This window comes from Lynx canadensis, chromosome A2 (genome assembly GCF_007474595.2).
Source record: "Lynx canadensis isolate LIC74 chromosome A2, mLynCan4.pri.v2, whole genome shotgun sequence".
NCBI lineage: Eukaryota > Metazoa > Chordata > Mammalia > Carnivora > Felidae > Lynx > Lynx canadensis.
Genome location: NC_044304.2, coordinates 123,267,970 through 123,286,240, shown reverse-complemented (window position 1 = coordinate 123,286,240; position 18,271 = coordinate 123,267,970). Strand labels below are relative to the sequence as shown.

General features: G+C 39.5%; 1 protein-coding gene and 1 long non-coding RNA gene across 2 annotated transcripts in view; one reads left to right on the top strand and one right to left on the bottom strand.

Moving 5' to 3' along the window:
- KBTBD2 (kelch repeat and BTB domain containing 2) overlaps positions 1 to 4,287 on the top strand; it is a 24,331-nt gene extending 20,044 nt beyond the window's left edge. Inside the window, exon 4 of the mRNA XM_030308195.1 lies at positions 1,565 to 4,287. Coding sequence (XP_030164055.1) covers positions 1,565 to 3,100 — 1,536 coding nt within the window. The 3' untranslated portion in view covers positions 3,101 to 4,287. The remainder of the gene's footprint in view (positions 1 to 1,564) is intronic.
- LOC115509053 lies at positions 1,400 to 18,271 on the bottom strand. Its single transcript, XR_004343302.1, has 3 exons — positions 16,975 to 18,271; positions 8,431 to 8,493; positions 1,400 to 2,206 (listed from the first exon to the last, which is right to left on the bottom strand). It is a non-coding gene; the product is annotated as an uncharacterized LOC115509053 (long non-coding RNA).

The following is an 18,271-nucleotide window of genomic DNA, read 5'->3' as shown; positions in this document are numbered from 1 at the left end:
CTTTCTTCCTTTTTTTATTCTGTACTCTTTTTTTTCCTTAGAAAATTGTGCATTGTCCCACTGTACCTACATCTCTGGGGAAACTGAAGCCATAGTAGCTTCGTGGTGCCTTTTTTTTTTTTTTTTTTTTTTAAGTTTATTTCTTTTGAAAGAGGGAGAAAGTGTTAGCAAGGGAGGGTCAGAGAGAGAGAGAGAGAGGAAAGAGCAAGAATCCCAAGTGGGCTCTGCACCAACAGTGTGGAGCCTGATGTGGGGCTTGAACCCATGAATCGTGAGATCATGACCTGAGCCAAAGTCGGACACTCAACTGACTAAGCCACCCAGGGCGCCCACTGGTGCTTTAGAATCAAGGGCATTCATAACCTAGATCCAAACATGAAAGGGGGAAATGCTACAATATGTGCACTGTCTTTCTGTAGTTTGTAAGTTTTCAATACCTTTTTTAAAGCCAGGAATTTAAAAAATACGAATTTCAGAATACTTTATTACTGGAGGTAGGAACACTGTTCTTAACTTTTTCCCTAACATGTTAGTGAACTCATATGCATACGCTCACGAAATGAAAAACAGGACTCTTGTCTCTTTTACTGGGTTGCCCTGACAGGCCTGGGATGGGGCGTTTTGTGACACCAACATGATCTTCATTATTAGACGCAGGGAGTGGTAGTGTTTTTATATGCCACATACTGTTTTATCTAGGTTATGTATAATGTTTTAGATATATATCCTGCTTTATCTATATAGATGACATATAGATATCATCTAATCCTTACTGTGACCGTTGGTAAGGATCTCCCCATTGTATACAAGAGAAAGCTGAAGCTTGGAGAAATAAAGCTCCCTAATACTATACAAGTACTGACCATCCAATCTTAGCAACCTGACTTCTCAGTCTAAGCTGCTTCTAGTTAGTGTGCTGTGTGAATAAGTATAGTAGGTAGCAGTTCTGATTCAGCCAAGATCTACTTCTCCTCCTTAAGAAAAAACAAATCTGGGAAACAGAATGGCTATGGTGGGTCATTTAAATGTAGGTAATTTACAACGGCACATGAATGTGTTTATTGTTACCTCTCTAGATAAGAAAGGCAAATAGGTACTTAGTCATTGTGCATGATTTTCTTGTTTTATAAATGACTATCTTGTCCATGTTGAGAAAACCAGATTCTGGTTCCTCAGTAACCATTTATGATGATAAATGATAATCATTTATGTACTATGATATATTTACATTGTTTTCCCTTTGGTTTTCTCAATCGTATATTTTTTAAAGCCTAAAAAATTATGCAGAAATTTTCTTTTCCTGTAAGGCTATTTTTAAGAGCCTTTTTAATGTTACATTATTAGCTCTTAAATAGGGCACTTAAGTAGGCCACTGGACAAGAAGAAATACAAAACTATGCATAATCTTATAATTTTATTATTACTGGAAGGCATTATCTCTTAGCCCAAACATACATATCTAAAAACAAACCGTAGTATAGGGAGCTGATTAATATACTTGTGTTTTACAGTAAAAGTAAAATTTGTCCTGTCTTTATCAACCTTTTGTTTCCTCCCATTTTAGGTAGAAGATGTATTACAGCGTTGTCGAGAATACTTAATTAAGAAAATCAATGCAGAGAATTGTGTGCGATTGTTGAGTTTTGCTGATCTGTTCAGTTGTGAAGAATTAAAGCAAAGTGCTAAAAGAATGGTAGAGCACAAGTTCACTGCTGTGTATCACCAGGAAGCGTTCATGCAGCTGTCACATGACCTACTGATAGACATCCTCAGTAGTGACAATTTAAATGTTGAAAAGGAGGAGACAGTTCGAGAAGCTGCTATGCTGTGGCTAGAGTACAACACAGAATCACGATCCCAGTATTTGTCTTCAGTTCTTAGCCAAATCAGAATTGATGCACTTTCAGAAGTAACGCAGAGAGCTTGGTTCCAAGGCCTCCCACCCAATGACAAGTCTGTAGTGGTTCAAGGTCTGTATAAGTCTATGCCCAAGTTTTTCAAACCAAGACTTGGAATGACTAAAGAGGAGATGATGATTTTCATTGAGGCATCTTCAGAAAATCCTTGTAGTCTTTACTCTTCTGTCTGTTACAGCCCCCAAGCAGAAAAAGTTTACAAGCTGTGCAGCCCACCAGCTGATTTGCAGAAGGTTGGGACTGTTGTAACTCCTGATAATGACATCTATATAGCAGGTGGTCAAGTTCCTCTGAAAAACACAAAAACAAATCACAGTAAAACAAGCAAACTTCAGACTGCCTTCAGAACTGTGAATTGCTTTTATTGGTTTGATGCACAGCAAAATACCTGGTTTCCAAAGACCCCAATGCTTTTTGTCCGCATAAAGCCATCTTTGGTTTGCTGTGAAGGCTATATCTATGCAATTGGAGGAGACAGTGTAGGTGGAGAACTTAATCGGAGGACCGTGGAACGATATGATACTGAGAAGGATGAGTGGACAATGGTAAGCCCTTTGCCTTGTGCTTGGCAGTGGAGCGCAGCAGTTGTGGTTCATGACTGCATTTATGTGATGACACTGAACCTCATGTACTGTTATTTTCCAAGGTCTGATTCATGGGTGGAAATGGCCATGAGACAGACTACCAGGTCTTTTGCTTCAGCTGCAGCTTTTGGTGATAAAATTTTCTATATTGGAGGGTTGCACATTGCTACCAATTCTGGCATAAGACTCCCCTCTGGCACTGTCGATGGGTCTTCAGTAACTGTGGAAATTTACGATGTGAATAAAAACGAGTGGAAAATGGCAGCCAACATCCCTGCTAAGAGGTACTCAGACCCCTGCGTTAGAGCTGTTGTGATCTCAAATTCTCTTTGTGTGTTCATGCGAGAAACCCACTTAAATGAGAGAGCTAAGTACGTCACCTACCAGTATGATCTGGAACTTGACCGGTGGTCTCTGCGGCAGCATATATCTGAACGGGTACTGTGGGACTTAGGGAGAGATTTCCGGTGCACTGTGGGGAAACTTTATCCATCCTGCCTTGAAGAATCTCCATGGAAACCACCAACTTACCTTTTTTCACCGGATGGGACAGAGGAGTTTGAACTGGATGGAGAGATGGTTGCACTACCACCTGTATAGTTGGGGAGTTTAGGGAGTGCACGCCTGATTTATGTGCTTTGTCGTTTTCTTTGCTAAACAAGAGAGGCTATGAAAGGACTAAATATGAGTACATAAAAATCTATCTTTGATAAATTTTATTTTTATGCCCTACTTAATATTTGCATCAGTATAATATATATCAGTGAGTCTTACAGAAAGATATGCTTCCATAATATGAAATAGATTATCCAATAACTGAGAAACTTTTACATGTATCATGAGAGCATAAGAATCTGGATTATCTAACATCGTTAGCCCTGTGTTATGTACAGTTCAAAAAGTTCACTTACTAGTTTCCTGTTCCTAGTGTGGTATATCACAGATTGTGCTGAGGTTATTTTTAGTATATGTATTTCATTCCCGTGCTTCTATTCTGAAGTCCTGAAATACAGCTGTTTTTTCAGTGTAATTGATTCAGCTGCACTTAACACTAGTGTCCATGTTGGTATAGAAGTGTTGTCTAAATCCTATACTATAGTTGAGGAAGATCTTCCATTTCATGGTATTGCACAGGGAGAGCTATGACTGCAGGATCAGTCTAACTATACTATTAGGTGCATGTACTCTCTTTTCACTAACTTATACTTGTCTATCTAGAATACAGGTCTTCCAATCAGCTGGTCATTTACCAGGTGTGGACTTAAGTTGCTGGGCTTGCAATAAGAATTGCTAGTCCCTTGTTGTGCGGGTCTGTGTGGAGCTTTTAATCAATAAATGCCTCCACTCTCTGTATTACATTAACATTGGCTCATGCGTATAACTACCTGCTGCTGTTGTATTTCTCCATCTTAAAGATTTAGAGTGGGTTAACCAGGTCATTACATCTTAATTTAATAACAAGCATTACTGTAGAGTGATTGTGTATAGATATCCATTAGCTGTCAGGGTGTGTTTTTTTTTTAACCTGTCATGTGTGTGGGGGGGGTGGGGTAGGATTAGAAAGGTGAACTGTTCAGGAATTCTCTGCACTAGCTGTGCAGAAGAGCAGATAACTAGTGCTGCTCTGGCATTAATCCCAGGAACCACTAGCAGTAGCGGGGGCGCCGCCAACCTAACATGAGCACAGGTGCTTCATGACGACATCACTAGCATGTTCAACTGCATCATGTTCTGGCACTGTATTTTGAATGACATTAATTTATTAAATAAATTGTATATATACGATATCTCTTGTGATGGCAACGGTGTGCTTTTAATTTTACTGGGGCAGTTTAACTTGTTACAAGTGGTTTTTTGTTTTTTTCCAGCATTCTGACATACACACACACACACACATTTGGCTTTCCTTTATTGTCTGATTTGAACCTTACTGTATCAACATCAACTTTAGAGACACAGAGACAAGGCTTTAACCCTGGTCCCAGATTAGGATCATCTGGAGTACTTTTAAATTGCTGAGCCTCATCCCAAACAAAACAAACCACAATTTCTGGTGGGTGGACTCAAGGACCCAAGCAACAGTGTCTTTCAAAGCACTACAGGTGATTCTTTCGGGCAGTCACATTGAAAAAGAACCCTTGGTTTAGGCCTTAAATAAGGATCTCATTCTGGATTGCCAGTCTTCCTACAGCACATTGCCAATCATGTTTACGAACTTTAACTGCCTCTCACTGCCTACTGAATAAAGTCTCAAATTCTTTAGCACTTTTAAGGCTCTCTGTAATTTGACTTTAAATTACTTTTACAGCCTTATCTTAACATTGTTTTCCCCTATACTTTAACTCCTAATCGGGCTTTTGCTATTCTTTCCTGCCTTTGCTTATGCTACTTGCTCTACTCACAGTGGTCTTTTTGTCTCTATTCTGCCTGTAGCTGTCTTTCTGTATTTAAGATCTACTTGGGGCAGGGTATTGTTTTGTGGGTTTTTTTTTTAATTCAAGTTAGTTAACATGTAGTGTAGTATTGGTTTCAGGAGAATTCAGTGATTCATCATTTATGACACCCAATGCTCATCTCAAGTGCCCTCCTTAATGCCCATCACTCATTTTAGCCCATCCCCCCACCCAACACCCCTCCAGCAACCCTGTTTGTTCTCTGTATTCAAGAGTCTCTTATGGTTTGCCCCCTCTCCGTTTTTATCTTATTTGGCTTGGGGGCAGTTTTTAAATGAATGCTTCCCTGCTAACCACCTCTTTCCCCTGGGCTGGAAAGAGTCCCTTCTCACACGTCCTCAGTACCTTGTACCTTGACCTGTTAATTGTACCATTCTGTTGAGTGCTCTTACTGGCACTCTGCTACAAAACGATGTTTTTGAGGGGAGGGGTTTTCTTATGTACAGCTGCGTCCCCTTGCAGTGTAGCATAGTTGGTGATAAAAATGTTGAACAAAAGCTGATACATGTAAAGGGCCTGGAGTTTGAAATAGTCAAACCCAAATTATTCTCATTAGGAGTTCCACTAGTAGTCATCTCTTTTCTTCACTTAGCTCTCCATCCAGTTTAGGTCTGTCATCTTAATGCTCCGGCCACTCTCTTGGCAATATCCTAAACTCCTTTGTTTTACTGTCATTATTTTGTCACTGTGGGGCAAAACCTGAATCGTCGATGAGTTCAGCTCTCTGCCTGATTACTGTTGGGCTGCTGAGCACTGCCACAGGAAACCACATGATGGCACAGATTGGTGCCACTGTATCATCTGCGGTCACCATCCACAACCACTAGATCCTCAATAGTAGCAAGCTACCCTTCAGTATTCGAAGCAATTTGAAACCTCCAGTCTTAGGAAATCTTCACCTTCCCCAACTCTGTGAGCAGATTACTATTTCACAGGAAAATGATAGAGCGCAAACTCTGAACTGCATCACTAAATCTGTACCTTCCTCCACTACAAGTTCTTCCTCTTCTATTCAGAGAGAAAAGAGTCAAGGATCTGTATTAAAGATACCATCTTTTCCAAGCTTCTTGCAAAGTCTGCTCTATGATTACTCTGGCTTCCAAACTTGCTTGTGCACCAGAATCTTGTCAGGATTAAATACAGATTCCCGGACTCTACCCAAACCTTAAGCTTGAAGCAATCCTCCCTGATTCTGAAGCTGCCTTCTCATCCCTTCACTGCCTTCAACTTCCCTAGTTGGCTCTTTTCCTTTCTCTTTAAACATGACCAAACCTTTTTGTAAAACAGTCTTTTCCTCCTCACCCCCTTCCTTCTTTCCCCCTTCAAAACCTAATTCCTTCCTGGAATTGCCTTTGACAAACCGTATCTCACCATTTACCACTGAACCATGTGAGCCTGGTTTCTGCCACTATCACTCTACTGAAACTTGAACTTTGTTTTGTTTAAGTTTATTTTCAGAGAGCACGAGCATGCAAGTGAGCGGGAGAGAGGCAGAAGGAAAGGGAGAGAGCATCCCAAGCAGGCTCCATGCTGTCAGAACCCAACACGGGGCTTGAACTCAAGAACTGTGAGATCATGACCTGAGCTGAAATCGAGGGTTGGATAGTTAACTGCCTGAGCCACCCAGGCGCCCCTCTTTTTCTTTCTTTTCTTTTCCTTTTTTTTTTTGTAAGTCCAGACTGGACTCTGCTGGTTTGCTTTGACACATAATAGCACTTTACACTGTTGAACACTTTATTTGAAAGACTCTAAACTGGACTTGTGACATTACACTCGCCTGGTTTTCTTCCTACCTCTGGGGCCTTTCCTCAGAAGCTGACTTCACCTCTTTTACATCTTGATTTTGTATATTCACACATGCCTTAACCAGTACTGTTTACTTCAGTGACTTCTGTTGATTTCCTTCGGCCTAGACCTTCATCTGAGAGCCTGACTTGGATATTGTCTTAGCTTGGGCTGCTATAACCAAGTGCCATAGACTAGGTGGCTTAGGAATTTGTTTCTCGCAGTTCTGGAGTCTGGAAGTCTGAGGTCAGAGTCAGATCATGGTCAGATTCTGATGAGGACCCTTTTCTGGGCTAATATAGACTGCTGACTTCTTGTATCCTCACGTGGCAAAAAAAAGATGGAGCAAGCCCTCTGGCCTCTTATAAGGGTACTAATGAGAGTCACGAAGGCTCCACACCCGTAACCTAATTACTTCCCAATGCCATCACACTGAGATTAGAGTTTCAGCAAATGAATTTTGGAGGGACACAAACAGTCCAAAACAAATCTCTAGCTTATCTCAGTTATCTCACACCCAACATGTCTTAAGATCTACCCCCCCACTCACACCTCACACATGCATCTGGTTCAGGTTCTTTCAGTAAACAGCACCATCATCCATCCTGCTGTTTAGGCCAGAATCTTGGGAGTTAATTTGACTTTCCTCTCTCCCTCATCTCCATATCCTGTGAGTCACAGGGCCTTCTAGTTTCTCTTAAGTATCTCCTGAGCTCATCTTCATTCCTAACACATCAATCTAAAGCTTACCCTATCATTTCACCTTGAGAACTTAATTTCCTAAATCTTTTAAAAAACAAAACCGCTTTATTGAGCTGTAATTCAAATAGCAAACAACACAATTATAAAACATTTCATGACTCCAAAAACCCATACATACTCTCCATTTCTCCCCAAATGATTGCTGCTGATCCCCTTCTTTGTTCACACTTTTTCCACACCACAATCAACTTATCTTTTTCCAACAATTATGTCATGCCTTTGCTTTGAACTTTTAACTGTCTTTGGAATACAGTGCTGCAGGTTCCTTTCTGATTTACAAGGACTTTAGAATCTGATCTCTTTGCTTTCCTAGCCTAATTTTCTTCCTTACGGTTTATAAACTCACTAAATTGAGATTTTTTTAGTTATTTTAATAGGCCTTGTCCTCTTTCACATACAATTTTTTCTCCCTCAAACACTCTTCCCCTTTGGTTAGATCAAAGATAACCATACATCCTCGTTTATACTTGTTCTCCCTTTGACTTTTAAAAATTCCTGTTTGGATGGTAAATGCTATGGTGATCCTGGTTAAATTCAATTCACATGTCAAGTAATTTCCTTTAGGTGGCTTAAAAAAATTCTACCTTGGGTTCCTTTTATTTAAATCTCAATTGTACCCAATATTGTACAGCACTCATCAAGCTATCTTATAATTTGTTTTGACTGTCTTCACCACTGCTGTGAGGGCAAGGGTTTGCTATTTACCCTCTATATCTGTATCCTCAACATCTAAATGCCTAGCACGTAGTAGACACAAAATAAAAATCTATACAAAGGAGTGCAGAGGTCACAAAGGGAATTTGAATTCAGACCACTAGTTTGGAATTGTAGTAATTAGTCGTGGAGTATCTGACACTATGGAGAAAGGATTTATCAAATAAATTAACATCAAATGAACTGGCATTTAAAAAAGAAAAAAAAATAACTCACCAACATATAAAAAGGATTTGGCCAAGGAGATTTTATCCCAGGAATGAAAGGTTGGTATAACATCTGAAAATCACATAATACACCACATTAGCAGAATAATGGAGAAAAATCATATGATCTCAGTAGGCATAGAAAAAATATTTGACAAAATCTGATATCCTTTTATGATAAAAACAGCAAATTAGGGAAGGAAATTTGCTCAATCTGATACTGAACGTCTATGAAAAACATACAGCTAATGTCATGCTTAATAGTGAAAGACTGAAAACTTTCCCCCTAAGATCAGGAACTAGACAAGGATGTCTGCTTTCATCACTTCTATGTGGAATTGTACTAGCCATGGCAATAAGGCAAGAAAAGGAAAAGTCATACAGCTTAGAATTAAAGGGGGAAAAAACAGGCAACTAGAATGAATAAACTTAGCAAGTATCCTTAGGCAAGGATACAAGAACAATACATATTAACAAAAATCAGTTGTATTTTATATACTATCATAAAAAATCATTAACAATGACATAACAAAATTAGGAATAAATTTAGCAAAAGATGTATGAGGCCTGTACACTGATAACTATACAACATTGCTGAGACAGATTAAAGACCTAAAGAAGTGCAGATAGAGCATGTTCATGGATTGAAAGAATCAATATTGTTACGATAGCAATTCTGAGTTGTTCTACACATTTAATGCAATCCCTATCAAAATGCCAGTACACTTTTTTTCTCAGAATTGAAGAGCTGATTTTAACATGTTTACAGAAAAGCAAAGGATCTGCAATAGCCAAAACCATTTTTACAAAAAGAACAAATTTAGAGCCCTTACACAAAAAATTTCAGGGGTGCCTGGCTGGCTTCAGTCGGTAAGGCACGTGACTCTTTGTCTCAGGGTTGTAGGTTTGAGCCCCATGTTGGGTGTAGAGATTAGTTAAAATCTTTTGGGGCACCTGTGTGGCTCAGTTGGTTAAGCATCTGATTTGGGATCAGGTCATGATCTCCCAGCCTTTGAGTTTGAGTCCCATGTGGGGCTCTATGCTGACAGCTCAGAGCCTAGATCCTACTTTGGATTCTGTGTCTCCCTCACTCTACCCCTCCCCCGCTCACGATCTTTCTCTCTCTCAAAAATAAACATTAAACAATTTTTTAAATCTCAAAATTATACTATAATGAAGACAGTGTGGTACTACATGATGATGTAGATAGGCACAATACAGTAGAATCCAGAGACATATTTTCATGTGTTTATGATCAATTTTTTGACCAAAGTGCCAAGGTAATTCAATAGGGAAAGACAGTTTTTTCAACAAATGCTGCCTGAAAAATGTGTTCATGTTTTTATACATATGAATATTCATAGAATTACTAAAAGAAACATGGATGAGTTCCTCTATGTGATATTGTGACACCTGCTGGTATCTGAGAATATTTAAAATTGTTACTATCTCTGATATTTTTAAAGAGCTTTTAAAAATAAAAAGACCAAGGACTCTACAGGAAATCGGTTCTGTGAGATAAACAATGAACAGGAAAAGAAATGGCTAACTGAAACATGCTCACCTCATTCATATTAAGTGAAACACACACACAAAACCAACACTGAGATACTATTTCTTATATATTAAATTGGCAAAAATCTAAAAGATTGACATACTGTTAGTGGAGAAACAGGCACGTTCGTAATGGTCCTGCAAATTATTATCATAGTTGTTGGGGATTTGGCCATACCGATAAAATTACCAATCCTTTCAACCAGCAGTCTCATATCTAGTGATCTCTCCCCAAAACAAAATGACAAAATGTATTTTTCCACCTGGCAAAAAAAATATTTTTAACTGTAAATATGCACAAGGCTGTTACCCTTAGAACATTAATTGCGATAGCAAAAAAAAAAAAAAAAAAAAAAGAAAAAGAAAAAAAAAGGAAGAAAGAAAAAAAAGAAACAACAACAACAACAACAACAAAAAACCCAACCCAGAAACAACCCAAATGTCCATCAGGAGAGGATTGGTTAAATAATGTCAAATCCACAGAGATCTCCAAATTAATGAGCAAGGTAGAAAGTGTGTGTGTGTGTGTGTGTGTGTGTGTGTGTGTGTGTTAAAATATATATTATTTTATCTATAACATTTGCTTATGTGTTTAAAGTAGAAAAAGAAATTACAAACATTTTTAAATGGTTAATTAGAGGGAGAGGGAAGGAACAGAATGAGGGCCAAAAATAAAAGTCTTCTTCGACTTTGAATATATCTTGTTTGGTAAATCTGACTAGAACTAGGTAAACTTTTACATAATTATGAGGCAAAATTAAATTTTAAAAATTTAGGATGAAGCTAATGAATCTAAATTAGTATCCAGTGGGTGGCATAACCACACAAAAAATTACACACAGTAATTTGTGCATCCCTAATGGAACAAACCGTAAGGAAAAAAAATCTTTCAGTGTTGTCAGTCACATTGTTAGTGGTAGTGTTGGTATCCGTAACCCGAGACATACTGTGTGTTCAAGCAAATGAATAATAATCTAATCTGTTATTACGAGAATCTCTTTAGAACTGGGATTCTCTGCGTGGAGGAAAGGAGAACCAGACGTAAAACAGAGGAGGGCAAGTAAAAAATCCCTGTGGTCCTGAGTTTGCAGTGCAAATATCTGTAGATACTCACCATACATCTTGAACAAAACATATTTTCCTCCTTTCTACTGAAAAGGCCTGGAAACAATTACCAATCATGGCAGGGAGCATCCTAGCCCCTGGACTGTAGTTTTGGAGATAATATTTCCTAATAAAACCAAAGATTCTGGAAGAAAAGGTTGATTCTAGATATGAGGCAAGAAATGTACAAAGGAGGCTAGAAACACCTTATACCAGCTACCAAGGAAACTATCGAAGGCTGTTACAGTCACGTCAAAAGACTTCGGAACCAACTAGCCAACATGAACCATTGGCCAGGCCTGACCAGGGCTCCATAGGATGGGAAACATCTAAGATTCAAGATTGCTGGAAAGGCCCGAGGGCCCATAAGGGAAGCAGAGGCATATGGGGTGTGACAGTAATCACCATGCAAACCTTTACCTCAATGGCTTAATGCTATGGAACTGCTGGCCACAGGAATATGACCTGGTGGGTGAGGGTAGACCCCATCCAACAGGCCAGGATGGCCCAATGCTTGAGGGAAGGTGCGGGGAGCAAATTGCACTTGTGAGAGATGGATGACTCAGCATCCAGGCTCCCTGGGATCAGTCCCCAGTCTGGCTTTGTAGGGACTGACAGCATGCACAGAATTCTTTTAAAAAGAGAAAAAGGGCACCTGGGTGGTTCAGTCAGTTGAGTTTCTGACTCTTGCTTCTGGCTCAGGTCACGATCCCAGGGTTGTGGGACTGAGCTCTGCTCAGCGCAGAGCCTGCTTGGAATTCTCTCTAAAAAAATAAATAAATAGAATAAAATAAAAAAGAAAAGAACCATTGCAAAGAGAGGACAATGTGAGCAACAGTAAGAATAACTCCAAGAAGAAGATACACACGTTAATAATTTTTCGCGAATTAAAGCTTCTGAATCATAACACATCTCCCCTTCACTTATTGTGGTTACTTTTCGCTGCCTTTCATCACTGTGCCAGAAGCAGTATTTTGGGCGGGGGATGGGGGTGGGGCAGTAAAATGCAAATATTAATATATGTATTTGAAAGTAGATCTTTTTCCAATACGAACCACATGTTGTGTCACATATCTTCTATGCTGAAAATATTCCTCTCTATGAGGGTGCCAGCTGTTTAATGGTACATAAAGGGACCTTAATTTTACCCTTAATCTACTGAACCTCCTAGTGGATACCACATAAAACAGGTCAATGCCTTTTTTTTTCCCCTGGAAATGGTCTATTAAATATTTAACCTTTTTATCTTCTTCAAAAATAAAAACATTAGCATGAAAATTTTCAAAAACTCTCTTACTTTTATGTGGAAAAAGTGTACCCATTAGAATATTTGATTTATTAAACCCTAAATAAGAGGACTTTATGTCAAAAGAAATGTCATTAATCATCTAACATAATGAATGTCAAAATATCTACTCATTTGTTCCTGCCAAAATATGGAAACTTACTATTTTTTTAAAAATTTTTAAATGTTTGTTTATTTTTAAGAGAGAGAGTGAGACAGAGCATGAGCGGGGGGAGGGCCAGAGAGAGGCAGACACAGAATCGGAAGCAGGCTCCAGGCTCTGAGCTGTCAGCACAGAGCCCGACGCGGGGCTCGAACCCACGAACCCCGTGAGATCATGACCTGAGCCGAAGTCGGATGCTTAACCGACTGAGCCACCCAGGCGCCCCCACAAGTTCATTTTTAAAACCTACAAATAGTTGATCATTATTAGAGGATAAAATAAAGGGAAAGAATCAAGCATTTTATCCTTCCTTTTATATGCAAACTGAATCATGTGATAATAAAAGAGTTAGGGGCAAATTTTTTCTTTATACATATTCTAGCTAACAGATAAAGAAGGAATGACAGAATGAGATATCACTACTTTTTTTTTTAATTTTTTTTTTTAACATTTATTTCTTTTTGAGAGACAGAGAGAGGCAGAGCATGAGCAGGGGAGGGGCAGAGAGAGAGGGAGACACAGAATCGGAAGCAGGCTCCAGGCTCCGAGCTGTCAGCACGAGCCCGACGCGGGGCCCAAACTCACAAATCGCGAGATCATGACCTGAGCCAAAGTCAGACACTCAACCGACTGAGCCACCCAGGCGCCCCGAGATACCACTACTTCTTATTCCAAAATGGACCTAGGCAATAATCATTAATATCAAAATATCAGGAAAACAACAACAAAAAGAGAGAGAGAATTAGGTTGGTAGGATGACAGCCTACCTATAATCATCTTGCCTCTTCTCTCCATCAAGGAAACCTGATCAAGTCTCTATACCCAAGTACCAATTTATGAAACTATAGAAGTTAGAAGAACGCGTTAAATTATGCAATCAACAAACTCCAGATTTTGGAAAACCGCACAGGACAAATGACTCCATTTCTTTAACAAATTAAAAAAATAAAGTTGTAGAAGGAGGAACCTATAATAGAGACTTAAAAGATTTATCCACTCATAGCATTATGTAGACTTTACTTTGGTCCTGATTCAACCAAAAATTAACATGGCTTCACACAGAAACTTGTACACAAATGTTCATAGCAACATTATTTATAATAGCCAAAAAGTGGATAAATAAAAATGTCGTATACCCGTACAATGGAATTCAGCAGTAAAAAAAGATCCATGCTGCACTATAGATCAATCTTGAAAACTTTATGCTACGTGAAAGAAGTCAGACAGAAAACACCACATATGGTATTATTCCATTTATATGAAATGTACAAAATAGGCAAATCCATAGAATGTGTATTAGTGGTTGCCAAGGGATGAGTGGGAAATGGTAAGTGACTGCTATTGGATACAGGGTTTTCTATTTGGGATGATGGAATTAAGATAGTGATCATGACTGTACACCTTTGTGAAAACGCTATAAACCACTGAATTATACACTTTAAATGGATAAATTTTATGGGATGTGAATTGTATGTCAAAAAATATGGCATTCATGAGACAAATGGAAATTTAAATACTGATTTGTTACTTGATAATACTAAGTTATCAGCTTATAACATTACAACATCTTTGTTTTAGAGATACATCTTAAATATTTACAGATGAAATATACTACTGGGGTTTGCTTCAAAAACAGTATAGGATATAGCTGGAAAACCGTTATTTTCCAGGTATCAGAGAAAGAACTGTATCAGGCAAGAATTATCAGTAGATGCTGTGATGATCCTAAAATATGTCCACAAATTCTTTGATAGTCTCCCTTCAAGAATTGGAGCTTGGGAAAAAAAAAAAAAGTTTAGAGCTTATTGTTTCTTGTAATGTGGGTTGGACTTAGTCACTTAAAAAAAAAAATGTTTGTTTATTTATTTAGAGAAAGGGGGGGAGAGAGGGAGACAGAGAATCCCAAGCAGGCTCCATGCTGTCAACACAGAATGTGATGTAGGGCTCGAACCCACAAACTGCGAGATTATGATGTGAGCTGAAACCAAGAGTCTGACGCTTAACCGACTGAGCCACCCAGGCGCCCCTGGACTTAGTAACTCCTAATGAGTCCACTGTAGTGGAAGTGACAGTGTATGAGTCCCAAGAGTAGGTCACAAAAGGCATTGCTCTCTCAGGGATCACTTGCTCTAGAGGAAACCAGTCCATGCCACGAGGACACAGAAGCAACTCTAGAGAGAAGTTTGTGAAGCAAGGAACTGACAGTTTCAGCACAACTTGCCAGGTATATGAATGAACTGTCTTGGCAATGGATTCTCCAGCTCCAGGCAAGCCTTCAGATGATGGCAACTTCTGGCCAACACTGAAATGTAATCTCACCAGAGATCCTGAGGCAGAAACATCAAGCTAACCACTACCAATTTCCTGACCCACAGAAACTGAGATCATAAATACTGTTTTAAACAACTAAGTTTTGACATATGTATTATGCAGCAACAGGTAAATACAGATGCTGAATCTAAGGGAAATGTTGCTGATAAGCAGATTATTTGCATGATCTTAAAGCATCTCCGCACAGACTGTTTCTTATTTGCAAGGGGGGAGGCAGTAACTGTAGAGTGATGCAATTGGGCAACAACCTTGACCAGTGATCAAGATCAACATCACCAATAAGGGGCAGATAGACATACGCCTCCACATGTGATATCCTGAGAGGAACACAACATAAACTAGGCAGTATTCTGGGCAAGAATGTGTATTTGGAATCTAATCATAAGAAAATGGTAGACAAATCCCCAGTGAGGACCATCTTATTAAAAAAAAAAAAGGAAGAGGTTATTTATTTTGCCAAAATGTCAATGCTATAAAAGAGAAAGTCTCTGGAAATGGAGGCTGGCAACTGAATACAACACCTAGCCCTGAACTGGAAGGGAAAAAAATGCTATAAAGAACATAATCAACAAAATTGGAATACGAAAGGTGGAACAGAGATATAATTGAGTCAGTGTTAAATTTACTGAAGTTGGTGACTGTACTATATGTAAGAGAATATCCTCATTTTATTTTTTTTTAAATTTTTTTTAACGTTTATTTATTTTTGAGACAGAGAGAGACAGAGCATGAACGGGGGAGGGGCAGAGAGAGAGGGAGACACAGAATCGGAAGTGTGCTCCAGGCTCTGAGCCATCAGCCCAGAGCCCGACGCGGGGCTCGAACCCACAGACTGTGAGATCGTGACCTGAGCTGAAGTCGGACGCTCAACCGACTGAGCCACCCAGGCGCCCGCCCTGAGAATATTCTCATTTTAAAGAAATACATAATGAAGTATTTAAGGGTAAAGGGCTATGATATACATAACTTGCCCTCAATAGGTGGAAAAAAAGTGTTTGGGGGAGGGTTGTGTGTGTGTGCGTGAAAGCGAGAGAGATGAAGGGATGAATCTGGGTAAAGGGTGATAGGTATTTGATTTTGTCTTACTATTTTCATTTTTTGTCCCTTACATGTATGCTTGAAATTATTTCCAAATAAAAATTTAAAAGATAAAAATTCTGTGGGATTGAGGGGAAAAAGTAACGGTAAAAATGAAATAAAATTGGCTGTAAGCTGACAATTATTGAAGCTGAATGGTATATTGTAAAAGGAGGTTTGCTAAACTCTTCTACTTTCGTATATATTTGAAATATTCCATAATAAACGGCGGTGAAGTGTAAGAGAACTAAAGTTAAAGATCCCAAGTGTCTCTTCCAGTGCCTAGTTCTATGGTCTTTTTAAATGCATTAAAAAAATTATTTTTAAGGGGGCGCCTGGGTGGCCCAGGTGGTTAAGCGGCCAACTCTTGATTTTGGCTCAGGTCATGATCTCATGGTTCATGAGTACGAGCCCCACGTGAGGCTCTGTGCTGACAGCGTGGAGCCTGCTTCGGATCCTTGGTCTCCCTCTCTCTGCCCCTCCCCTACTTATGCTCTCTCTCTTAAAAATGTGTTAAAAAAATTTCTTTTTTCTTTAGTGCATTCCCAATGTTACATAACCATCACCACCATCCATCTCCAGAACTTTTTATCTTGCAAAACTGAAACTCTGTGCCCAGTAAACACTATCTCCTCTCCCCACTCGCCCTCCTTCCAGCCTCTGGCAACCACCCCTCTACTTTCTGTCTCTATGACTAGGACTACTCCAGGTCCCTTATACAAGTGGAGTCACACAGTATTTGTCCTTTTGGGCCTGGCTCATTTCACTTAACAGTGACTTCACGGTTCATCCGTGCTGTAGCAGGTGCCAGAACTTCCTTCCTTTTAAAGGCTGAATGATACTCCATTGTCTGTACACGGCACATTCTGTTTGTCTGTGCCTCTGTTTGTGGACACTTTGGTTGTTTCCACCCCGACTACTGTGAAAAATGCTGCTGTGACCATGGTGTACATGAGCTCGTTGAATCCCTGCTTTTAATTTCAAGCCTGGATTTTTACAATTTGTTAGGGAAAGAGAGTTATATTTTAAATTCCTCTTACCATCTGGGATCTAGTTTGTTTGATGTTTTTAAGTGATCTTCAAAGGGGCGATGATCACGCTTTTCCAGAGAAAGCACAGACGTGACTGGTTTTGACCGTTGCAGCTGAGCTCGTGTCTCATTTCAAACGGGTTCCTTCATGTGCAGTGCTATTCACGTGCCTATTTGACAGTTATTTCTGTTGGACGGATTGGATAATAGGAACCTTGTTTTAGGTTTTGGACACCGGGTAGGCACAGGGAAAAATGACCAAAGTTGGTCAAGTTCATGAGAAAGGGCTTGTGGGCCTGGTTTCTCTAGTAGCACAATCCCCTTCTTTGAGGCCTGAGTACTATTATTTTCTCATGGTTGCTTTCCCCCATGTACCCCAGGATGGTGGCACTTCCTTCCCCTTTCCTAAAGGGTTACATAATTATGCAGACCAGCATCGTGGGCCTTTTTCCACTTGGACAGTACTTTCTGGAACTGCTAGATTTCCAGATGAGAACTGTTTATTCTGGATCAGACTTAATTTGGTCAGCTGAATTCTCCTGGGTATGGAGTTTTTCTTACCCTTGGCCTACTTTTTGTGGTACTAAATATCCTTTTACAGTTTCACCAAGCACTTTGTAAAATAGAAATAGTTGAAAGTGCTGCTTTATTTTGCTTCCTTAGCTCCTTTTGCTGTTTCAGTACGTACATCAGTTACCCTGGGGTTGGTAAACTGTAACCAGAGAGCCTTGCACTGGAAGGGATGTCACAATATTCATCAAGTGCCTACTATGTGCCAGCCCCTCCCCCGCACCATCCATTATAATACTAGATAGTTATTACCCCCAGAACATTAAGAGTGGTGATGGAGATGTGTTCAGGGCCTAATGGGAAAAAAAGAAAGACACAGGCAAAGCGAGAGGCTTTTACTTATGTGTAATGTCTTCTCTACCCTGATCACTGCTTGGATTGTCCCCTCCAACACATTACCATTCATTAGCAGAAGAAAATCACCAAAGTGTCATTGATCTCCAAAATCAACTCATTTTTCCATGTTCTCAAACCAGCATGGGAAAAACTGGGAAAAGACAAAGGAAGAAGAAGTGCAGAGGGAAACAAGTTGGGATTCCTGCCCTCCCGTGAACCGCCTGTATTCGTATAATCTTTTTTCTGTATTTTCCTCCTCTCTACATTACCTCACTTTTCAGTGATTAATAGCTAACATTACAAGTGAGCATATTTATTAGTATTAGTTTTTCTAAATGTTTATTTTATGTATTTTGAGGGGGAGAGGAGCAGAGAGAGGGAGAGAGAGAATCCCAAACAAT